This window comes from Nicotiana tabacum, chromosome 19 (genome assembly GCF_000715075.1).
Source record: "Nicotiana tabacum cultivar K326 chromosome 19, ASM71507v2, whole genome shotgun sequence".
NCBI lineage: Eukaryota > Viridiplantae > Streptophyta > Magnoliopsida > Solanales > Solanaceae > Nicotiana > Nicotiana tabacum.
Genome location: NC_134098.1, coordinates 123,667,087 through 123,692,432, shown reverse-complemented (window position 1 = coordinate 123,692,432; position 25,346 = coordinate 123,667,087). Strand labels below are relative to the sequence as shown.

Below are 25,346 nucleotides of genomic sequence, written 5' to 3'. Positions count from 1 at the left end.
ATAAATAAATGAGCAACAATAGTGTTTCCAAAAAGACAATAAAAGGTGTGTGGAAGACGAGTCTCATCCTTCTTTTTTTGGTAGAATTTCACATTTTCTCCTGCTAAAAAGGCCTCAGCTACCTCCTCTCCATCATCTGCTTCTTGTTCTGCGTCATCTTCGTCGATTCGTCGTCGTTTTGTGTAACCAATATCGCACTCCGTTTCCCAAATCACACACACCGACACTCCTCACAATTCACAAATCGTCAACCCCACCCTCGCTCCTAACGATTGAATCGAATTGATACTTGAATTTCACTGTTTCAAACAGAATCCAGCTTAATCCTTTAAAATTCAAAGTGAAGTAAAGCAAATATGGATGCTGATTCATGGAGTGCTCGTCTTTCTTCTGCTTCCAGGCGCTACCAATCCGCTTTTCAGTCTCGATCTGGTAAGGGTTTTCCCCCTTAATTTTGTAGGATTATTGCAGTAAAGTTTGGATTTTTGTGCGATTTATGTGGTTAATTTTGGTGTAGGAATGAAATGGGAAAATCTTGACGCGGAAATGTTGATGGGTTTTGAGGAAATTGAGGTGGACGACGATATAAGAGAAGAGTTCCCTTGCTGTTTTTGTTCAGAGTATTTTGATATTGTTGGTTTATGTTGTCATATTGATGATGAGCATCCTGTTGAGGCCAAGAATGGGGTATACCTCTCTTTTTTGATCAGTTATTGTGGAGTTGATCACCCTTTGCTGTTTTCCCTTTGTTGAAATATTGGATATTGTGTCATTTCACGCTTAAACATGTCATGATTAATGTAGAAGTTTAAAATTCTTTCAGTTATTGGAAGATAGAGTGTCGTGTTAATATTTAGGTTTACTAGCTGACATTTTAAGCCATGATGGTATGACTTGATACAGTTGCCTTTGTTTGATGGCATTACTTTTTGATGTGTACTGGTCGCACGTTCTTGAGTGGTTCAGAAGCATGTTTTTGCCTCTGGCAATTGTTCTAGTATTTCTAAATGTCTGTGAAATCATTCTAGAGAAGTTTCTTCCATTGCTCGTGGTCGAGATTACTTTGGACGAAAACACGAATGTTTTGTTGTCCATCCAGAAGTATATTGTGGATTGCTTATATGCTAACTGTTCCTTGAGCTGGTATGTTTTTACCTCTATCATTTTTCCTCTTAGGAGTTCTGGCGCAGGGATGGGCTATAATCAGTCCATCTTAACTTGTAGATATGGTAGTTTCCTGTCTGGAATTTTTTTTTAATTCTAATTTTGCTTATTTGAGTATTATGCCAATAATATCTGTGGCATATGGAAGCTCTTTCTAAAACTAATCCTCACAGTCGGCTTCTTTGTGTAGGTGTGTCCAGTTTGCGCTATGAGGGTGGGCGTTGACATGGTTGCACACATAACCTTACAGCATGGGAATATCTTCAAAATATCCTTTATTCAGTATCTCAATATCGTTTTTGTGGTTCTTTCTTGTAGTTTCCTTTTGCTGCTTCTTTTGTTTGTAAAATCAGAGGTAGCAATGTCTTGTGGGAAAATTGTCACTTAACACAAGAATGTAGGAGATAGATTTTTCAATAACCTTGGGTATGCTAATCACAATTCCTAACTTTTAAAGTTCCACCAGATGTTTTCTTTTTATCAGGAAGTTCCACCAGATGTTTTCTTTTTATCGGGAAGTTCCTCCAGATGTTTAGAGCATTTCATTTAGTTTCGAGGTTTTCTGTCATAAATTGGAGTGAGAAGTCCTCCCCCAGTCAAATAATGTCAAACTCTTCCATTTTCTCATTTTTAGAATGTGTTCAATGGAGCTACTGAATCGAGATGGTTGACTGTTTAGGTAATACTCTGGGGGCTGTCGGCCACTCAACATAAGCTCTTAATTTATATTCTTTTTTACGGTTTCTGTATGTCAGTTTCATTTTGAGAGCCTTTAGGATGAGGTTCTATAGTTTGGTGCTAACCTCTGTTTTCCTCTCCTGGAAGAGTACAAAAGTATGTCCTCATGTTCTGATTCCTTTCTCGGCTTTTTGGTGAAGATGTAGTATGTAACATCTGTCCTTACCTTTTGGGCACTTTAAGTTCTTTTAAACCTTCAGCAAGTTGAAAGCGAGCTACTAAATCCCTCTCACTTTCCATAGGCATCTGCATCTCAACTTATTTATCAAAGCACACCTTCACATGCATCTTTGACCTCAGTTCATATGTTGAACAACGTTGTGTTTCATTCCACGTGAGTTCATTAAAACTTTTTTGAGTAGGCTTCGGAATGTGTCATTTATCATGATCCTGGGACCCAAGGATCATTTTTTTGTTATACATAGAACATCACTCCCCTGCAGATCTTGGAAAGCTGATACTCTTGTTTAGGTTGTGTAGCTTCATAGTTGGGACAAGACTGGAGTTTTTCTTCCTTTTTTGCAGGGGGTTTTGTTGGGGGTGGGGGTGGTGATGGGTAACTGGATTGGGAGACAATAATTAAATATCAAATAAAGAAAAAAGAAAATGTTTCCCCCTTTTTATCGAGATGTATATAATTGAAATCAAACTGCAAACTACATGTCTATCTCCCGCTTATAGATGAATATCGAGTTAAGAAATTTTAGGTGACCTAGGGGTTGTTGGGATCCCAAAAACATGATAAAAGGTAGATCAACATTATGTATGGAGAGTTGGTTTACTTTTAAAAATCCTGATATCATGAGAAACAGAGAAAGGAAGTAAAGTTTGCCACATGGTCTGGTTTAATATTTTCTTATTATGCCTAGTGGTAGCTTGTGGGATCATACAGAAAAGTTGGATAAAAATTGAAATACGAATTATCATGTTCATTTGGAGTTCTATCAGTTGGTTGATATGGAAATTTGGAACAGAGTTGTAGAATTCAGAGGTAAAAATTTGGGGTCAAGGAAGGGTTGAATCACATTGGTAATGATTTCACTTCCATTTTTTGCGGAGGCCATGGTCTCCATTTGCTCCTCCCGTCTTTTGCCCTTATTTGAAAAAGTCCATATCCATGGGGGAGTACGACTATGAGTGACTCCAAATAGCTACTTTGAGTTCCTTGACTTGAGCTTACATGCAGCGCAAGAGGAAATCTCGCAGAGCTGGTTCTCATTCAACACTTTCCTTGTTAAGGAAGGAACTGCGAGAAGGAAATTTGCAATCTCTTTTTGGAGGGTCTTCTTGTTTAGTTTCCTCAACTAGTGCTGCACCAGACCCCTTGCTGTCATCATTCATTTTGCCAATGGCTGATGATTTCAAGAGTGCTCAAACGCATTCTCCTGCTGAAACAATCTCAGCCAAGAAAAGCTCAATAGTAACTACGTCTGAAAGGTATGTATTTTATCCTTGTCTGTGCTCTGGTTACAGTAGCTCCTTATAAACACTTGTATAGAGCTGCTATCAACATGCATAATTAACTGCAAAATACTAAAAGTTCTCCCAAAAGAACATGTTTGCTCAATTAATTATTTGTAATGGGTATTGCTCCTCGGTAAAATAAAGCTCTAAGTGCAAGAGGACCCAAATGTTTGAGTTTCGACTTTGACACCTCACCCTTAGTGGTAGCTTTAGAATAGAAATCAGCTATGGTACTTGTGGAAAGATTGTGTGCGAACTGTGAAAGCGCTAAGGATGTGCAGTGCGAATATTCACGAGTCCCAAGCTTTTTTTCTTCAACCTTTTTTGACTTGGTTCTTTTGATGCAATTAATTCCACAATATTTCTTACGAAGTAGAAGAAAGATCAAGACTCTTAATTTGGTTATACAATTTGGTGTGGTACCGGGTACTAGCTTCTTTATCTTTCCTAAGCGGCCACAACTGGAACGTGCGTTGGTTGCTTATCTGCTTCTGGAAGCCTGAAAATAGAGGTCAACCAAGCCACTTGTAGAAAGATTGTGGGCGACACCCCTAATTGTTGGGGAAAGCACCGTGGGTGCTTGGAGTTTCCCTTTGTTCCAAGCTGTTTGTCATCAAACTTTTTTGACTAGGTACAGATATTGCAACTAGTTTCATGTTTTTGAAAAGAAGAAAGACACGCAATGTAACATTAATTTGTTTAGGCAAAATATATAAATGGCCTGTTAAGTTGTCCAACTGCCTATTAAGTGCGTCAAGAAAACACCCATCCATGATAGTGTCATCGCGTGTTGCACAAACTCCCTAACATAGTTTAAAAATCAATTATTTTATTAGACATGGTAAAATACGTGGCTGAGGGATTTAAAAAGAGACAAAAAGAAACAAAAGAAAAAGTCCTGATTGGGTCTCATTTCCCCCAAATCGTCACCCTCAACCATAAGGTTGTTTCTCCATCTCTTTGAGTTTTCACCTATTTGCTTGATTTTCATGGTAAAATTACACATTCCCGTTACATACTACATAAAAAGATTTTGTTCCCTTCCCCCACCCCGTCTTCTTCAACTGCCAAATGAAATCAAAATGAAGCTTCTCTCTCTTCTTGCTACTTCTCTCTCCTTTTTAATCTCATGTCATTTTCACCATTTTTACATCTCAACTCAAGGCAAACTCTCCATTTTTTCTTCACTGAAAAAACGCATTCATTACTTATGCAATGGCTTTCTTTTTTCGTAGCGTCAACGTTACCTTTATATCTCCCTCGTACAGCCTTAATCGAACGTATAGGATAGGTGGGAGGTGGTGACACACAACGACCAATCCTGAAAGACCACTCTTTCGTCTAAGGATGCCTAACCGCCGCATCGATCATTCGGGGGGAGGCGGGACACTGCGAGGTGGGTAGTTTATCTGGGGCGAATGCCTCCTAAAGAGTAACGGAGGTGTGCGAAGGTAGGCTCAAGCTAAGCTTACCCAATGATGTTGATGGGTTAAGTGAAGAGAAAATGGTACTCATACCAGAGTAGTGATCAATAGCATCGCTATCAATGATACACTGTCCACTACTCGAGGCTAGAAGGGCGGAATCTTTTCTACCTCTTTGCACAAAAAGAGACTGAGATGACGAAGTGGACGTGCCTTGATTTCCTCCAACTCCTTACTTAATGCCGCAATGGAGTCCTCACCCCTGCCTTTTGAAGAGAAAGCCTTCATACTATATTCGACTTGCATGTGTCATCTCCTGTCTCCCTTTTAGTATCACACCACCTCCACATTCCCTTACCATTCTCATAAACAAACACACTGAAAAATTTAAAAACAAAAAGCATGTTCTTGCAGAAAAACCTAGGTTAGAGCTCGTGAGCAGATTTTGGTAAAATAGTATGGTGGAACCTAGTCACAAGTAGGGGAGATAGAGAGAAGAAAGAGGAAGTGCTAATTAGGATTCTCAATTTGGGTATAAAATGAGACCTCAATAAGAAAAAATTAGGAATTACACCTCAATAAGGAAAAATTAGGAATTACACCCATTTATTACCGCTGGAAATGGGTTAAAATTTGAGGCAACGTGCTGTTACATGAGTGTGCAACACGCGATATGCCAAGTCATACATGGGTGTTTAGTTGATGCTCTTAATAGACACTTGAGGTGTTTAGTCGGTCATTGGCTCAGTTAGGGTGTTCATCTGATTGTTGTGGACAACTTAAATGGGCCATTTATGTATTTCGCCATTTGTTTATGTAATGCATGTGCATTAGCTTCTGCTATCTTTTCTAAGCGACCACAATTGGAACTTGTGTTATTTCTCATGAAGTATTTGCTCTACTGCTTTTCTTTAAATTGACCAGAACAGGAACTTGCACTGTTTTTTAATAAAGTAAATATGCTACCACTTTACTGTATAGTCTTCATATTCATGATCCATTTGCTGTGGACATGTTCCTTGATCCTCTTTATCTTTCTTTCCTTTTATAATGCTTCGTGAATATCTCCAGTATCCTTCTGTAATCTGTTCTTTACTTTAGCTTCACAAAATGAGTACATGTATTGGGATATTATGTGCAGAGATACGCCCAACATTTTATCTTTGATGACGTTAAATGGTGCCCATATCTTGAATATGCTGTTAGGTGGAAGTGCCTCTCTTTGTGTTTGCATTTTGTGAAACATTACAGGATTGGTGAGAATATACTGTTGTTTGAGTGTGGCTGGGGAAATGGGCCATTGCAATGAGCTATGCCTGCTAAACATAAAAGGGAGACTTTTATATCTCTGCGAATGTATGTTGGAATTGTTCATTTGTTTTGCTGAGTTTATTTTATGCTCTTCCCTTGCATGAGAAAAAGGTCTTTTGACTAGTGAGAAAAGATAAAGAGTACATTGCTATATGCTTGTACGGTAATGAGATAAAGACAAGTTACACCCCCCCCCCCCCAAAAAAAAAAAAAAAGCATCCAGCCCATTTTCTTCTTTTTTGTTTTTTTAAAGAAAGTTGCGGAGAACACTTATTCCTATACAAAATAAAAGATAGTATTTTGACAAGAGTCACCGCCTTCTTGGATATTCTGACATTTGAACACCCCCCAAAAATAGTTTAGAAAAGAGGTACAGAGAAAACTTAATCCTATACAAAATAAGAGATTCTTTGACAAGAGTCATCACCTCCTTGGGTATTCCCTAGAGTTCAGGTAACAGGAGATCAGAATTGTTTTATGCTTTTTTTCTGATGCAATTCATGAAGAAGTTGATTGGATTTAATCCACCAGAATATTCACATGTAGCTCCCCTGAGAATGAACTCCGACATGTGGAGGATAGGATAGTCAAGTGAAAATATTTTGACGGTAGTCAGCATGAAAGAACAGAGGCGGATAGAGCTTTTTAACAATGGGGTCAATTGAACGTAATATTTTCGACGTAGCATATATATATATATATGTGTGTGTGTGTGTGTGTGTGTGTGTGAAAAATCACTAAAATTTCAACAAATATAAAATTTTGAACTTATAATTTCAAAAGTACAATGAGTTCGGTACTAAGAATATTTCTCCATTCCCTTATCATCTGGATTAATCGGACTATCTCAGCATATGGGAATCCGCTAGGGAATGGATTTAACTCATAGAAGGCGAACTCTAGTTTTATATGCTGACAATAACTAACCAAAGAAATCAGGATTAATCCCACTTTTTGTCCCTTTCCTTTCTTAGGGAGTAAATGGTTGAATCCATTAAGTTTAATCCTGGATCCGCCTCTCCGTCTCTGAAAGAACATGTTCATGTTACCTGCAAAATAGTTTTTCTTAAAAAGGATTTTTCCTCCTATGAATAGAATCTATCAATAGCTTTTCTTAGTTGCTACTGGTCTGGCTTCTTTCCTTCTGCCATATTCTTCAATCAGTGAAAAATAGAGTTTTGGTCTTACCGTCCAGTCCTAGCACTATGATCATTCTGGATGTCCAATTGAAAAGAGAAAGTATGACCATTCCAATCAATCATGTCTCTTTATGTTGTCATTATTAACTCATGAATGAATTTGTTACAGCAGTTGCTCAAGTGTGTGAAATGTAGGCAGCACCAACTAGTTGGGACTAGAGCTTAGTCGTGCTGGTACATTTACATCAGGCTGATTTTTTCAAGGAGTCTTTTAGATTGTTTATTAGAAAGTTGCATGTCGGTAGAAAATAAGAAACTTTAGTCGTTAGAGAACCCAACTTTGTTTCAAAACACAACTTATTTAGGAATGGGATGAAGTCCAAATGGAGTGGCAGGGACATGGAATTCATATAGCCAACCAAATAGTTTGCAATTGAGTCGTTGTTATTGTCTAAATGCTGGAATGATGATGCATCTGGTTTACTGCTTTTGAGCTGCTTCCACTGAAGCAAGCTAAAGTTGGAAAATTTTGAGTGCATAATTTTCTCCTTTAATATGTCATGCTTGATGGATTAGTTCTCAATTGGGTTCTGCTGGACTAGCTCTTATTGGCTTCTATCAACTACTTGGGCTATGACCAGATCATTTTTACACGGAATGGAGGAATCCTTCTTCCTTTCGACATTTATGATGGCACTTCTATGGTCAAATAGACGGGAATTAGAGGTGTTATTCTAGTAGAGTTTACCTTGGCGATATCTTTGTTATCAGTTATTCAGTTCATCCTATATAAAAAATTTAAAAAGAAGCAGAAGAAAAAGTTATCATGTTTGATGCTCTTTTTTGGGCTTTATAATCCGAGAGAAAGAAACAGGAACATGAGATCTCTTTATCATGAGAATATCATCTCAGTTGTGCCTTTGGTTTAGGATCTTATATATCTAGATTTGGTAGCTCGCATCTCTTATGTTGTATTGCAACTTACTTTGCAGAAAAGTTCAACCCCCATTGTCAATCAAAGATCAAGAAGAGAAGGCGAAGAGGAGTGAGTTTGTTCAAGGATTGCTATTGTCCACCATTCTGGATGATAATTTATGAAAGGTTGACAAGGCTGCCGGCCCCCCACGTTCACCAGCTTACTGATAAAGCCGTGTGGTTAGTGGTCTGTCCTAGTGCGCATGGTGGTATTATGTAATCCAACCGTGGAATAAGATGTAGTAATCCATGTAATTTATCTTGTAGAATTTAGTTGATATGCAGCGGAGTCATGTATCTCCTTTTTATTGCAGTTCATGCTACGATAAAGAATATAATAAACGTTTGAGTTAGTGCTGTACTGCAATTTATATTTTTGGAAATCAATGTAATATATACTTGTATTCTAGAAACACTGGGAAGAAAGGTGAAGGTAAGCACGAACACGAATAAAATTGGATATTGAACATCCTAGTAACTGGACGTAGAGGCAAATGGAACTTCCTAGTTATAATTTGGTGCAGCAATAGGTTGGTCATTTTTTTATTTTATTAGCCATTTGATATCATGTAAATTGTAATGGCTCTCTCTTTTGGTTGTAACTTCCCCAGCAGCCTCTTTCGATCAAAGATACACTTTACCTATATTAAGAAAATTGTGATGTGGGATAGCAGAAGATGTTTAGTATAAAGCTTCATATGAGTCATGAAAGATCTTATCCAATATACAACGCTTAACCTTTTGCTTATCCCGGTCTATTCTAGGCAAAAGTAATTCAGAAATGTGACTTCACGGTCAAGGCCTTAATTAACCCCTCCACTGCCTATCTATGCATGTTATCTAGATCGGTGGACATTAATTTCCATCCTCAGCCATAACACATTCAAAGAAGCAAGTTTCTCAGATACAAGACATTCAAACACAACTTGCTTCTTTTTCCTCTCTTTGTTACTCATCTTCTTCTACTCCTCTTGCTGCTGGAAAGGTACTTTCTTTTTACTGTAATTATCAAATCCTAATCTTACTTTTTTCTACGAATATTATCATCAAAGTTATATTAATTAGAAAATATCGTTTTGGGCACCGGTTTTACTTATTGTCGCTTGCATGAAATGTCAAATGAAAAAGAGAACAAAAAGAAAAAGGAGAAAAAAGACACTGGACGGTAATGTTAAATTTTAAGTTTATTTTCATTCCGAGGTAATAGAATAGTAATTAACACTTGCAATCTAGCAGCGTGGAGAGTATTTTCGTTACGATTTTTCACTTTAGCGTTTGAAAAGTCAATATGAGAACCATGGGAGGGTACACCGTTTATTATTACAAAATAGTGAAATAATAAGATGACACCGTTTAGCAGTTTGAGATTATTTTCTTTGCTATATTTCACTTTAACATTTGAAAGAACCAATATGAGAACCAACGGGAGGTCTTTGATTAATGATTACAACCAGGAGTAGCAGTTTCCGTCGTACTAATTTATATGAAGTGGCATATAATTTGAGATGCAAAACACACAACAAGACCACGAAGTACGATGTGAGCCTCAAATATTTTTGTTGCCAATATGATTATAAACCTTTTATTAGACTACTTCAATAAACCAGCTTAATCCCGGCTGGTGTAACCTTTATTTTCCTTTTCTGTGCGCCGATGATGCAGTCTAGTGGTCAATAAATTGGAAGGAGAACCATGAGGTCTCAGGTTCAAATTTCAGCTGAGGCAAAAGAAACTAGGTGATTTCTTCTCATATGTCCAAGCCTTACAACAACAACCCAGTGTAATCCTACAAGTGGGGTCTGGGGAGAGTAGTGAGTACGCAGACCTTACCCCTACCCCGAGGGAGTAGAGATGTTGTTTCCGAAAGACCCTCAGCTCAAGAAGACGAACAGAGACAATAAATCAGTACCATCAACAGAAATCATAGAAATAATAACAGCAATATAAGGACCAGAAAATAGATGAAAAACAATAACAGTAACAAGCAAATAAGGCCTGGTACTATGAAAAAACGGAAGAATAGTGTGGATACAACATTAACCACTAGCAGTCTAAGACAAAACTCTATCAGACTACTCTCCCACCCGGAACGAAGTAGAAAAATGCCCAACTACCTCCTAACCTACAACCCTAATGCGCGGCCTCTGTACCTTTCTATCAAGGACCATGTCCTCGGAAATCTGAAGCCACGCCATGTCCTGTCTACCGTCCTCAACCTCTTCTCGTATCAGCCAAGGCCAACCGCTCAGACCTCCTTACCGGGGCTTCTGGGCTTCTCCTCCGCACGTGCCCGAACCATCTGAGCCTCGTTTCCCGCATCTTGTCATCCATAGGAGTCACGTCCACCTTCTGCCGAATATCTTTATTCCTAATCTTATCCATCCTAGTGTGCCCGCACATCCACCTTGATATGTCCAAGCCTTGCTGGGCAGAATTACCCGGTTGGGAGGCAGCAGTTGAATAATCAATGTGCGCGCAAGCTGGCCCAGACAGTACCGTTATTAAAAAAAAACACTTAAAAAAACCCAATAAAATGAAAACTCTCCCCGTCTTTTAAGACACTTAGTATCAGTGAAGTAGCTGGCTCCTTTTTACGATGTATAAGCTTTAGAATGCAAGGAAACTGCATGGCTGTGTTTACAATGTCTTCATTTTGCTAGTTGGCTTTGCTAATGTGTTTTGTTGAGTCTTGATGGCCTGATTGATCATGAAGAACACCTGCCTCTGACAGTATACTAACTAATTTATATTTTTCCGTTTGGATGAGATCGATGAGGTAAAACTGTGGGGTAATGGAGAATACAGCTCAATCTGCTTACGTGGTTCTTTGTGACCTTTTAATTTTATTTGTGATATTGACTTAATCCTTTACAGTTGTGTTGCTAGCCTAGAACTTTACTTGTTTAAAAGACTTGGTTTGTGGATAAATTTATTCATCCCAATATCCCATGATATCTTTTGTCTTGTCTAAGAAAAGCTAACTTTTTATGCACATTTTAAAAGGCATCTGCTTGTTTTTTTTTTGGAGAAAGAAAGGATCGGAGTACACTGGATGAACAAGGAGAAGAAAACTTGCAGAGAGCACTCGAGGTGCTAGATGCAGCTTTCCATTCGCTTATTTAACTACTACCATTAGTCGTCATTTACCATTACTTCGACTTTTATTTAAGCTCTTTAATTTCTACCACCTCTTGGCAGATTTTAAAAAAGCTTCAAATGAAGACAAGTTGAGCTTGAGAAGTAGAAGCTCTAGTTTTTAAAACCAAGGACTTTGCTTTGTCATAGTTTTTGCATCTAAAACTTTCAAGAGGAAGGTAACTGCATTTTTCATGAGCAGTTGCATCTAAGTAATGACGGTATATGAAACATAAGTGCAACAAATGCGAACTGGAGCCCCCTCGGGAAAATGCTGCCATATCTTATAGTAGTAACTTTCTTAGTCAGAAATGCTTGACAAGAATGATTTGATAAAGCTCTCGGACATCTTTGTTCACAATTGACAATGGACAAGGAGAAAACTACTTTGAACTATTCAATTGCCTTTAACTAGATATCATCACTTGGTTGCTTGTAGGGCTTGGTTGGCGAAAAACCTAACATCAACATCTGGATCCTCACTGAGTTCAACCAAACATGGTCGAATTGTTGTCTCCACAACCTGTACATAAGGATTCGCGGTTAATAGTACCAGATTTAGCACTCCTTTCTCCAAAGGAAAAAATCATGAAATGATAAAAGATATGTCCCTTATCAAGCATTTCAAGTCAATCTTTGCTTTTAACTCCCATGAATATATTAGTTATTAGTACCTTATTACTAAGGCTCAGTAGACAGTCTATCGATTAACTGTGCCTCAATACCAAAATGGTAGGATAGGCTATAAGTCCTCTATTTTCCATTCTGCTCTATTCAAGTCCATTTCTTCATTCAATGATACACCTGAATGCAGATGTAACTCATGCCTCGGAGAGTGCGACCAAATGCATTTATTAATATAAAAATCCATTATAATCTGCCTATTTTTACAGTTTAACTTCAACCTACCACAACTCTTCTCCTACTCTCTCGGGACCTGACACTAGTTATGGAAAGTTCAAATAGGTTAATTGACATGGGTGGAGTCGCGCACTGGACAGTCTAGTTTACATTAATAAAGCAAATGCATGAAATAGAGACACATGTCAGCCTTTAAACAAACTAGAAGTAAATTGATGCTTACAGATTGTTCAACTATTGGAATAAGAGATTGCAACACCTTAGCTACATTGAACTTGATATTCCGTACCCTGGAACATGCAAGTATTAGACCTGTAAGCTTAAAATTACCCAACAAAATGGTAAAGCATAAATAAACTGAAGACTAACCTGTCTTTTGAAGCAGTAATTATAACTGGCAGAAGTTTGGAACAAGTAATTTCTGAGCCCATTACAGGGGCAAGAAGAGAAATTGCATCAAGGATGGTCATCCGGTAAAGATAACAGTTTCCACTTTCCAAGCATAGACTTGCAAAAATATCCAATATTTCAAATTTTCGTACGGTTAAGAGCGGAGTTAACGTCAGTCTCTTGTCAATTTTTAGACCCCATTTTCTTATAATTACTCCCTGCATTGACTCAACACACAATTTAAGAAATGTTATAAGAAAAATCAAATTATGGTGGATGTCTACTCTTCCTCCATGATCTTCTCAAATGCTTAATGACATATTCAATGACATATTTTTATACTTAATGACATATTCAATAACATATTTTTCTTCACTTTTCATGCCTATATAAAGGCCTTGTAATAGATAAGAAAATACACACAATTGAAGAAGAAAATCTCTTCCTTCTTTCTATCTTCATTTCTTGTTCATGTTTTACTAAATTGCTTTTATTTCATAACAACATGTCTTGTTCATGTTTTACTAAGTTGCTTTTATTTTATAACACGTTATCAGCACGATACCCTAATCAATTGAGTTACTTACATCTACAAAATTGTCCTACATCATAAAAGGCATGTTCCTGTCGTGCCTAATATTCATCTTGAAGAGATAAGCTTTTCTTTCTCATTTAGCAATTTCAAAGAATGGTATCAAACATAACTGAAGTAACAATAAGGTTGAGGAGACCAGTACACTGTGATAAGGCATATAATGCTAATGCTAAAATACGTTTTCTAATCCTTTTTAATTAATTCATTTTCTTATTCATTTTTCTCATAGGTTCTTTATTTGTTATGAAAGTTTCCAATGCTAAGTATTTTCTTCTTACAAATCCATTCATATTCTTAAGTGTTTTACTTTATAAAGGAAAATACTTAAATGTAAACTAATTACTACTCCATGTTTTACTTATTTTATTTTGTTGCATTATCAATATCCATTTCAATGAACGAGTTTCTAATATTTGTTGTAAGTTTGGTCTGATCTTTTTCATCTCGTATCCTGGTTATATAGATCTTATTATAAGAATCAAAAGTATATAATGATGCAGCCAAGAGTTACGTACTAAACCAAAGACCAAAAGAAGTACAAGAAATTGGGGAGCTACTACAGCTTTTGCAAAGTCATTTGAGGAACTTTGGTTCCTTAGTTAAAAAAAAAAAAGCAAGAACCTTATGTAAAGTTTTCCTTAACTGAACGTTTTCCTATAAAATATATGCTTGACCATCATGCGTCATTCTGACTTTTGAAAAGGTAATGTGGGGTAAGTTTCTCTCGGGTAATCTTAATAGCACAACTAGCATACGTTATTGATAAATAAATATACGATCCAAATGAAAAAATATTTTGAATTAGCATTGGCCGATCAAAACTTTTAATTCTCGTATATTGAAAAATTGAGTGAGTTTGTATCTCTGCAATCCAATTTTTTATTATTTGTACACGATATTCTTAGTACACTCCATTAAATTAAAAAAAAGGGTTTAGTTTCTTGTGACTTAAAATACATAACTGCTCCTATTTTATAACTGATGTGGGAGGCAACAAGATGGTAGAGTCATTCCAGTATTGATTTTTTCAATAATGTTAAAAATATTGTCAATAATTTTTTCAATTAAAGGTTCTGCTATATCTCTTTGTTTTTCTAGAGAGCATAATACTTAGTTTCCATAAAAGTGCATGGTAACTAGTAGTACTATATTATTCTATTTGATACATTATTTTTCTTTAATGTTCTAGTCATATCACTTTCATCTTGAAGTAAGCTTATTGCAGCAAAGACCACATGTGAATTTTTAATATTATTTTGTATTTTCATATATTTGTTTGACACTAATTACTTAGCTGATTTGAGTAAACGAAAGTCTATTATTGAAAATTATATCCAAATGACATTATGAATAGTTTAACTCAAGAGGTAAACATTGCCTTCACAATAATAATAATAATAATAGTTCTTCAAAATGTGAAGGTAATGTTTACCATCAAATTGGTATGCAAAATAATAAAGCACGCCGCCGATTATGATACATTCATTGAAGAGAATGTGACTTGTGATAAGCATTGAGAATGCAGACCCATTCCTAAAGGTGAATGTTGTAATATGTGATAAAAGTAATGAATAAAGACATGCAATGCATGATTGGATGAATACCACACAACTCACCTCTGAGGGAGGTTTGAGTGAAATAAAGAGAATAAATATTATTGTGTGGTTACATGAATATGTCATCGGTCGCGTACATGTGATACGCCAAAAAATATTTTGTTGTGCCTTATAGAAGGTTATTAAAGGCAAAATTAAAGCAAAAAAAAAATGACTTTGCTTATGATGATTTTGATAATGACAATTTATTATGATATAATTTTCTCCATGAATGAGACATTTACTATATGAATGGTGTAACAAAAGATCTTGTAGTACAAAAAATGTTAAGAGCTCCGGAAAAATTAATTTGTTACTACCCAGATGAATAAAAGTATTCACGACATTGATATTGTAAAGTCTCAAAAGAAACTTTTTGAGTTTCAAATGTATGAGTCAAAGTGGTTGGCATATTGAGACTATAAATGAAAGGAATATTGAATATTTTCATATTTCTATAATCATAACGGATAAATATGAAAGATTACCCGATTTTCTTTTTATTTGTACTACACAAATATAAGCATGATGATGGAATCATATGTCATAAGTAAACTAGAGGTTTACTAAAACAAATATTAGTTGGCATGACCGGTTGACCATCTCGGTTCAATTATAATGCGAAAAATTAATTGAGAATTATATTGACATATATTGAAGAAATATAAGATTCTTCAAGAATTCTCTTGTGCTGCTTATTCTCATGATATATCAGTTAAAGTTGGGATTGAATCCTTTGATTTCTGGAACTAATAAAAAGTGATAAATATATGGGTCCAGTCACCTGCCATGTCGACCGTTTACTATTATATGATTTTAATAGATGCATCTATTCTTTGGTCATACGTGCATTTGTTATCAACTTGCAGCTTGGCTTTTGCAAGATTGATTGCTCAAATTATTAGAGCACAGTTCTAAAATATAAATTATGATTATTTATCTTGATAATACTGGTTTAAATCCAAGTTAGTTTAGCAGAAATTGTATGCCTCCAATTATAACCAAACCATTAGTTATGAGAACAAAATTACCAAAATAAAATTTGGTATGTGATGTATTATTTAATATACAACAGCACTTGTACGCATCTAGCCAAATTAAGATAAGTTCTTCCTATCACAATCGGTTCAGGGTCAGGAACCAAATAATTTCTATCTAGAAATATGAATGTGCTATATGATTTAATTGTTCCAGCACAATATACAAAGATGGATCCCCAAATAAGGCTAGGGATATGTGTCGGTGATCCCAAAAATAGGGGGAGAAAATGGACAACTGAAAAAGTAATGCATGTAATGAATTATTATGAGTACATCTAGATCCTCGTATGAGAAAATGTGAACTTGAAGTTCAAGGGATAATTCATTTGCAAAATATTTCCAGACTTATTTGCTGACCCAAAGTTAAATATCATATTCAGCTGCTAATGCTCCAAATGAAATAAAGTTCATAATGAATAGAGTCTATGGCATGCATGAAGCATAATAGACTAATCGGTTCCAAAGATAAAACTCCTTGAAAAGGGAGATGAGCAAATGTTCAAGATGGTCATAATAAGGAGGCAAGTGCTCTAGAAGAGCACCACGACATAACACTTCATAATAAGATAAAGAAATCTCAATAAGTTATGTCTTTATTGGGTAATAGTAGAACCGATATAAAATGATCGTCGACGATATTATTAGTATAATGTAGCGCTCAATATTATTAATATTGATGAGGATCTTGAGCTCAAATCTATCATGAAATTTGGACAGATAAATAATTGGTCAAATGAAAAATACGCAATAAAAATTGATTTCACCTGAAAAATATGAAGTTGGACGGATAGTCCCAACACCTGAAAGTATAAAGCCAGTGGAGGTATAAATGCGTTCTTGTGCGGAAAAAAAAAGGCAAGTCGATAAACATAAAGGCGACTTGTGTCACAAGAAAATTTATAAATATCCTGGCATTGATTATATAGAGACATGTTCTCCTGTGGTGGATGTCGTCATTTCAGGTTTTAATCTGGCAATACAAGAAAAACGTGATATGCATATAATGGAAATCATTGAAGGATTTAAATTGTTCTGAAGCATATTAAGGTTTCCAAGAAATTTATTAAATAAAGCTTCAAAAATCCTTATACGGATTGAAACAATCAGGGCGCATGTGGTATAGTCGCCTGAGTGAGTGCCTGTTAAAAGAAGGGTACAAGAAGGATTCAATTTGTCCTTGTATCTTTATAAAAAAATCTGGATCTAAATTTGTTATAATCACCGTGTATGTTGATGATTTAAATATCATTGGAACTCCTAGGGAGCTTCCTAAAGCAGTAGAGCTTCCTAAAGCAGTAGACTATTTAAAGAAGGAATTTGAAATGAAAGATCTTGAAAAGACAGAATTTTGTCTTGGTCTCCAAATTAAGTATATGAAAGATAGAATTTTTGTCCATCAATCAGCATACACTAAAATGATTTTAAAGCGATTATATATGGATAAAGCACATCCATTCCGACCTCATGAAAATAATGAAGAGCTTATTGGTCCCGAAGTACCATATCTTAGTGCAATTGGAGCACTAATATATCTTTCTAACATTACAAGGTCTGACATAACTTTTTCAGTTAATATCTTAACAAGTTATAGCTCTGCTCCTACAATGAGACATTGGAATGAAATCAAACATATATTGCGGTATCTAAAAGGAACTACTGATATGAGATTATTTTATGGCAATGATTGTAGTCCCGATCTTGTTGGTTATGCCGATGCTGGATATTTATATGACCCACACAAGGCTCGATCTCAAACAGGCTATGTGTTTACATATGGAGGCACTGTCATATCTTGGCGATCGACTAAGCAATCAATCATGGCTACTTCATCTAATCATGCTGAGATAATTGCTATTCATGAAGCAAGTCGAGAATGTGTATGGTTGAGGTCTATAATACACCTTTTTCGAGACAAATGTGGTTTGAAGTGTGACAAACTACCCACAATTTTGTATGAAGATAATGCAACATGCATAGCCCAATTGAAGGGAGGATTTATAAAGGGGATAGGACAAAGCAAATTTCACCAAAGTTATTTTTCACACATGATCTTAAAAAAAATGGTGATATCAATGTGTAACAGATCCGTTCAAGTGATAATATGGCTAATTTGTTCACCAAATCTCTACCGACGTCAACCTTCAAGAAACTAGTGTACAAGATTGGGATGCGAAGGCTCAAGGGTGTGAATTGATGCTCTCATCAGGGGGAGTTAATACGCGTTGTACTCTTTTTCCCTTACAAGGTTTTGTCCCACTGGGTTTTCCTTACAAGGTTTTTAACGAGGCAACCAAAAAACGGATTTCTAAACATGTGTACTCTTTTTCCTTCACTAGGATTTTTTTTCCCATAGGGTTTTTTCCTAATAAGATTTTAACGAGGCACATTATCTATGGACATCCAAGGGGGAGTGTTATAAGAAAAATCAAATTATGGTGGATGTCTACTCTTCCTCCATGATCTTCTCAAATGCTTAATGACATATTCAATGACATATTTTTATGCTTAATGACATATTCAATGACATATTTTTCTTCACTTTTCATGCCTATATAAAGGTCTTGTAATAGATAAGAAAATACACACAATTGAAGAAGAAAATCTCTTCCTTCTTTCTATCTCCATTTCTTATTCATGTTTTACTAAATTGCTTTTATTTCATAACAACATGTCTTGTTCATGTTTTACTAAGTTGCTTTTATTTTATAACAAGAAAGATTTTTTAAAAAAATTTATAGAGCCCGTTTAGATTAGCTTGAAAAAAATAGCTTTTAAGTGCATGAGTTTGTTTTATAAATAAGTAATTACATGTTTGGATAAAAGTGATAAAACTTTAAAAAAAAATATTAGAAGTGTTTGGTAAACAAGTACCAGTAAGCATTTTTTCTGTTAAAAAAACAAAAATATTGCCTAAAACAAATCAAGAACCTACATCTTCCTCTGCTTATTATATAACATTCTGCCAAACATCAATTTCTACATAAGCGGACCATCACCAAACATAAATCTTGCAAAATGATTGTTACCATTTTTTTTTTAAATGCAAAGCCTTAAACCAAGTTTGGGATAATCTGGATATTCCCATACCTCAAAGAAAAAGCATATAAAGAAGATCGATTTCCACTGAAAACTTGAGTGGAAATACTGAACAAGTGAAGATGAAGGAGAAGAAGAGGAAAGAAGATGAGCAGAGGCTTATAAAATGAAGAAAGTGGGAGTAGTTCGATGTTTTAGGATTTATTTGATAAGGATAGTTTTGGGATTAGTAAAAGTTATAAGGGACAAGTAAGTAATTTTATTGGTCAAAATAAGGTGACTTTTAAGCCAAAAACGGAAAAGTTAGGTCAGCCAACTTGTGGCTTTTGACTTTTTTAAAGCCCTTTTTAACCCTTTCTTAAGCAGTTTTCTTATTTTTCAAACACTTCAAAAATCTAAAAAGATCTAAAAAGGGCTTAAAAGCTGGTCCCATGATATCCATGTGCTTAAATCATTAAGGGTAAACTAACAAATTTTAAAGTTAAATTGTAGAAACTAGAAAGTTTTGAAGAGAAAAAAGCGTGACACATAAATTAGGCATAGGAAGTACAATTTTTTCGTTCCTGTTTTTCTTGTTGTCTTTCCAAGGTGCATCTGTTCAGAACTAGAGTTTTTCTTAGTCAGTTTCTCTTCATCTCCAGGGCAATTAATAATTCTACACGGTATCAAAAGAGAAGGAGAAAAAGAAGAAAAGACATGTTTGATCAAAGCATTAGATGGAAGCACTTGGTTTTAACGTTTTACGATTTCTTTTAATGTAAGTTAACGTAGCGATTGTCTGTGGACAATACTATCCAGGATAACAACCTGATCAAGAAAAGCACTAGCCAGCGTTGCCGTGCCACTATAAGCGAACAATAAACTTTTAAGGATATAAGCCACCAAGAACCAGTTATATTACAGAAAACAGCAATTAGTAAGCATCTTGATCATTGGTAAAATCCCAACATATCCCAACACAATGACAGCTCATTGTCGGATAACAAATTTGCTAATAATTAACAATGAAAAATGGTGGCATATCTTCAACAGCAATCAAGGCATCTTTTGTCAGTAAAACGGGATATACAGGTATAAAAGAGAAAATGCTATCCTAACAAAATGGATTTCTCTGGCATGGTCAATGGATAGAAAGAATGGTGAGCTAACGACGCGAATCAAATTCCAATGCTTCAACAGCATAAGTCTCCTACTCATGATTTCCCCCACCATTATAGTAGCTTAAGTACAAAAAGAAGCAAGAAGATAACTGGTCCTCCACCCCCTATGAGTGATTGCAAGCTGGTCTCCAACATAATTACAGATTAAGGTGTGAACTGCACAAGGAGAACTTCGTCCCACCGCACATGCAGCTAAAATGGTCTTCTTAAAGTGCTAGGCAATGTCCTTGAAGGTACTGTAGACTGTATCAAAGCATGCAATTCATTCAGAATCTAATACATCACAACAATAACTTCAGGGGGAAAAAGAAAAGAAATAATACTAGGAAGGTGTAATTGCTTAAAATTATCAAAGTCATAAACATTCACGGATTTTTTTGATACTCAGTTAGCTAGCTAAAAATATTGATATGATGTATTGGTCCGCGAAAATTGGATTCAAATTCATTAGCAAGTAAAGCAAATTAATGTACCAAAAAAAAACAAGTAAAGCAAATTCAGTGATTCCAAAGGGGCCCCTTGGACCTTAGCCTCTTAAGGGTTGGGTTCTAGTGGCGGGCTCTTGGGTCGTCCGGACCCAAAGCTGGTAAAAGTGGTGGCGGAAAGTGTAAGAAGTCAAGCTAAAATGCACGTTTTACAAAGCAGTGGAAACCTTTCTAGGCTCTGATCAGTTCCTGGACACAAATAAATGTTTAAAAGGCATGAGTCATGTTTCACTGGCATAGAAAGATTGGAGTGTGAACGACCACAAGACTTGATTTATGCTTAACCACATCGCTGTACAGTTTAATCTAATCATTCCACTATACCTGAAGTCTATGGACTAGCTTTTAGTAACTTCTAACCGTTGATTATACGTGTTCCTTTTTCAATTAAAGGAGCTCACCTCTCTAAATGGACAAGGAGATGGGCTAGTATCAGGCCCCACATAAGATATGCTACTGAGGGGATGGAGTTGCTGATGAACCAAAGCCAAGCTGATACTTGCATCGGTACCTTGTAATTCACCCAAAAAACTCTGCGATGATGTAGAGGCTTCATTCAGATTCAGTTGCCCACTCAAATTACTTGACCTTTCAGGTAAAATATTCCGATTATGAGATAAACGAGCATTACTCTCCAGTTGCCTTCCCTGGAAAAATGTACTATGAGGAGCTGCCCTTTGTGCTACAGCAGGTTGAGTTGCTAATTCCCTGCTTCGAGCAATTTGGGAGCCAACGAGACTATTCCCTGATACAGCAACCAAGGTCCCATTAACATTACCAAGTTGTCTCCTCCTGTTATTAAGCAGTTGATTTATTTGCCGTTGTATTCTACGTCGGTCAAAAACCGTCGATGCCCCAACCCCAGAAGCTGGAGAAGCAACTCGACCATCTCGGGGAGATTGAAAACCACCGGATTCTTCAGCCAAAGGGGTATCAGGTACGTACATTTCATTAAGGTCAAATGTCTCCCTCACATTGGCTACAGGGGGTGACCCAATAGAAAAATTGCTGCTTGTTCTATTAATATCAGGGGTAGGATTCATATTCTGTGGGTTTGAAGAAGCAAGTGCAGTTGGCCGACAGCTTTCACAGTACCAGTTACCTTCAGGTACTTCATGTCCAAGACCAACACAATAAGTATGTGCAGGTGAATCACAGAGATCACATAGCAGCATAAGAGCATCATCCCCACCTTGCTGACACTCTGTACATAATACATTTTCGTATGGATCAATGTAACCCCTAAGCTCCTCTTCAGATGGTTGATAGACCTATAAACACAATTATAAACATTTGATTGCAGTTAGAAATTCTGGTATTTTTGTGTTTCAAACCTAACATCTTATTTTCATAATCATCAAACCTAACATCTTAACTAAATGAATATATAGGTTTACCACAGGAAAAAAGGACTATACCTGATCACGCTCAGGGACCTGAAAAGCCACAGTCCTCAATTCAAAGCTAGTGTCTGACCTTGCAGGCTTACTAATCATTACAAACCTTTGCTTGCACAGTGGACAGCGGGATTCCACTTTGGACCACTCCATGATGCAAGCAAAACAAAAGTAATGACTGCAGCAATTCAATGTCCCTCTAACTGTCCTCTTACCTTCTTCCGACAAACATATTCCACAAATCTGCTTTCCTACTTCAGTCTTCAAATCCACTTTCTCTTTATCCTTTCTTCCTGGATATTTTCTTTGTAGACGCGGAGCTTCCTCTTTCGGTAAATTTTTCAAGGAAGCTGAGCCCCTCCAAGCTGTAACAAGGCCCCTGCAAAATCGGCTAGCCTCTCTGACTTGTTCCCTCTCTTCTTCAGAGATGGTAAACTCACGGTGAGATGATCCAGAACTCTCAACAAAATCTGAATCCGAATCTACTCTTAGTCTCTTTCTTTTTCTCCTCTGACCTGCGTTCTTTTTATTCGTTTCTGCCAAAACTGGATCGACGTCTATGAACTTCTCATCATTTTCAGATCTTGCTTTCCTTTTCAATCGGCGTCTGTTCTGCGGTTTCTTTCTCGTGATCCTTTTCAATTCTTTATGATTTCTAGTTCTCTTCTGCTCTTTGGCAGTGCTATTACGCAATTGTGGCTTGCTTGAATACTTCATCCCTTTCAATACTGGAAACTCTTCTTCATCTTCTTCTTCGTCCAAGCCATCTGGAGTGAATTCCTCATCATCCTCATCATCCTCATCCTCTTCATCATGATCTTTGGCAGTGCCCTTACGCAACCGTGACTTGCTCAAATTCTTCATCCCGTTCATTACTGGCAAATCCTCATCTGCATCCAAGCCATCTGGTGTGAATTCCTCATCATCATCATCGTCATCTTCTCTATATGAAACTCTCTTTCTCTTTCTAGGCCTTACAGTGCCTTTTCTGTTTCTCCTTGGTTCTCCTGATCGAACAACCTTTTTAATCGGCTTCGTCTTCAATTCCTCGACCTCCTCATCTTCAAATTCACCTAAGCTCTCATCTGACTCATCTCCGACAAAAGAAGAACATCCATCTTCTGACTCATCAACTGTGTAATCCTCATCTGACTCATCTGAAGCTCTATACATGGATCCAGCCCTTTCTCTACTACAAGCTCATGTTGATTCCTTCCTACTTTAAGGTCTCCCAACGGATGCCCAAATAAAGATTACAAATCTGTCCATTTGCAGTTACAAAATTACCAAAATTAGTATCAGAACTCTCAAAATCTTAACATTCTAATATAGGCTTATCCAAAGTCCAAACAAAATCTTAACATTCTAATATAGGCTTATCCAAATAAGGCATCAAATCAACCAAAAATTAAACAATTGCACACCTTAAAAACTCAATTTTACTCAGAAATATACCAGAAATAGGAAGAATTGATCTAACTAAATACAGAAATGAAACCCCAAAAATCAAAACCTGAACCCTAGATCAAGATATTAGCACTAAGCCCCAATAATTCAGCTAACTAAATAAACATAATTCCCAACAAAAACACAATTAACACCAAATATGGATGAAATTAGTTAATATTAAAATCCAATCCCAATAATACCAATTTCCAAAATTCAGATGGAACAGTAAAAAAATCACAGCAATCAACAGATTACCAAATAAGTGAAACATATCGAGATTGATTGAATTATTCAGAAGAAAAAAGGAAAAAAAGATAGTCTATGGCAAGTACTTGAGAAAGGAAAAGGAGGCAAAATCGACAAAACCCAGAAAAAAAGATTTATAATTAGGTGTATTTTATCCGTATATATAAAGGCAATTTCAATTTTTTTAAATAAAAGAAAAAATCAAGCGGTGGGATTTAAAGTTGAAGAAATGAGAAGAGGGTCACCAAAGAATCTGTATTTACTTTTTTCTTCTTTTTGTTTTTCTACAAATGAATGTGCTTTTTTAAAAACAGTGAAATTATTGCAATTTACAAATGGAAGCATCTATTATTAGGAGGTTTCGTTGTTGCCCCTGGCCCTGGGTACTTTTATAAAATGCAACTTGGCTGTTATGCTATGTCTGAAATTCCATGTTTACCCTTTGTGGTTTTAAAGAGCAGACTCAACTGCAATTTTGACATTGGGCTCACCAAGTTGGATTTCGGGCTTGGACCATACGAGGCTTTGTAATGTTTTGATCACAACTTGATTTCACACACATCCACCAAATAGTCGCTTATCTAATCTCTTAATGTAACAATCGCCGATGTGTATATATATATATATACTGGTTAGAAAAGGTAAATATTGAATCTGGACGGCTATTTGGATAACAATCCCCCACGACTAACTAATGACTAATTCAGTTTTTTTTTAAAAACAATCATCGACAGATAGAAACAAGCAGACAGATCTGGCAGTCAAAACATCCGGATTCCACAAGATTTAGCATGTTCATAGAATTAGCACTCAAATATTCATTCATAGTCAAATAGAGGACAATAGAAAATAAGCAAACGCATCTAACAATAGCAGAACAGTAGTAGACGACCAAATAAAGGTCTAAAATGAGGAATGGATATCAGCTACTCAACAATCGACAACAGCAGCAAATTGCAGATTCATTCTAGATTGCAAACCCAGAAACAAATGGAGAACTCTCTCAAATCAGCCAAAAAAAAATCCAGCCCTTTGAATCACTTCCAATGTAAAATCCATTGAAATCCACTGTTTTTCTTTTTGTTTACAGATTTCTTTCTTAATTTTCGAATTTCGGATCTGTTTTTCAGCTATTTCGTGTGTGTTTGTGAGAATATCAGATGATAGATTTCGTGTGTGTATCCAGATGATAGAATAGGCTTGTGTGATGTAGAGAAAAAGAAAGAGAGGGGCGGCGGCTGACTTGAGAGGATGAAGGTATTAGGGGGGCTAGGGTTTTATTTGTGTAAAAGAGGGAGGGGTCCGCTCTATCTAAGGGAAATTGGGAGATGGGGTGTTTTAGTAAGTGAGGGGAATGGAACGACGTAGTTTTTATGTTAAACTACGTCGTTTGGTGACTTGGGAGAAAGGGTTGTTGGACCGGGTCAGATATTGGGCTGACATGGAGGTTGGGCCGCTGAAACTGGCCCAATTCGGCAGACCCACCCATCTTTCCTTTCTTTGTTTTATTTTCAAAATTGGCCACTTATCTTAACAACTCCTAATTTAAAACTAATTTGCAAATTTAATCCATTTAACTAATTTTCTAACAACAACAACAACAACCCAGTAAAATTCCACTAATGGGGTCTGGGGAGGGTAGTGTGTACACAGACCTTACCCCTACCCCGAAGGAGTAGAGAGGCTATTTTCGAAAGACCCTCGGCTCAAAAAAAATAAAAAGACAAAAGGGCAAAAAGGAA

At 36.4% G+C, this 25,346-nt stretch overlaps 2 protein-coding genes across 4 annotated transcripts; one reads left to right on the top strand and one right to left on the bottom strand.

Annotated features, from left to right (window-relative positions):
• The first annotated feature begins 4 nt into the window (after window positions 1-4).
• LOC107760279 (protein DEHYDRATION-INDUCED 19 homolog 3-like) lies at window positions 5-8,628 on the top strand. The gene is made up of 5 exons (XM_075238531.1): window positions 5-432; window positions 518-687; window positions 1,355-1,434; window positions 3,085-3,339; window positions 8,233-8,628. The coding sequence occupies exons 1-5, from the start codon at window positions 357-359 to the stop codon at window positions 8,336-8,338; spliced, it is 687 nt and encodes a 228-aa protein (XP_075094632.1). The 5' UTR covers window positions 5-356; the 3' UTR covers window positions 8,339-8,628.
• Window positions 8,629-19,780: 11,152 nt separating this feature from the next.
• LOC107760278 (uncharacterized) lies at window positions 19,781-24,917 on the bottom strand. Of its 3 annotated transcripts, none has more exons than XM_016578306.2 (4): window positions 24,497-24,917; window positions 21,931-23,170; window positions 20,914-21,783; window positions 19,781-20,270 (listed from the first exon to the last, which is right to left on the bottom strand). In XM_016578306.2, the coding sequence occupies exons 2-4, from the start codon at window positions 23,080-23,082 to the stop codon at window positions 20,220-20,222; spliced, it is 2,073 nt and encodes a 690-aa protein (XP_016433792.1). In that variant the 5' UTR covers window positions 23,083-23,170; window positions 24,497-24,917; the 3' UTR covers window positions 19,781-20,219. The 3 variants fall into 3 exon arrangements, with proteins under 3 accessions (XP_016433792.1, XP_016433791.1, XP_075094631.1); XM_016578305.2 differs by having other exon boundaries at window positions 24,540-24,917; XM_075238530.1 differs by lacking the exon at window positions 24,497-24,917 and adding an exon at window positions 23,691-23,775.
• Window positions 24,918-25,346: the final 429 nt, after the last annotated feature.

What these genes read in the sequence shown, in the direction of transcription:
- LOC107760278 (XM_016578306.2), bottom strand. Translation starts at nt 23,082, where the DNA reads ATGTATAGAGCTTCAGATGAGTCAGATGAGGATTACACAGTTGATGAG. An exon ending in AGGTCCCTGAGCGTGATCAG is followed by an intron (nt 21,784 to 21,930) that starts GTATAGTCCTTT and finishes TTGTGTTTATAG; the next exon opens with GTCTATCAACCATCTGAAGA. An exon ending in CTCCTTGTCCATTTAGAGAG is followed by an intron (nt 20,271 to 20,913) that starts GTGAGCTCCTTT and finishes GCTTTGATACAG; the next exon opens with TCTACAGTACCTTCAAGGAC.
- LOC107760279 (XM_075238531.1), top strand. Translation starts at nt 357, where the DNA reads ATGGATGCTGATTCATGGAGTGCTCGTCTTTCTTCTGCTTCCAGGCGC. An exon ending in CTGTTGAGGCCAAGAATGGG is followed by an intron (nt 688 to 1,354) that starts GTATACCTCTCT and finishes TTCTTTGTGTAG; the next exon opens with GTGTGTCCAGTTTGCGCTAT. An exon ending in CATGGGAATATCTTCAAAAT is followed by an intron (nt 1,435 to 3,084) that starts ATCCTTTATTCA and finishes TTGAGCTTACAT; the next exon opens with GCAGCGCAAGAGGAAATCTC.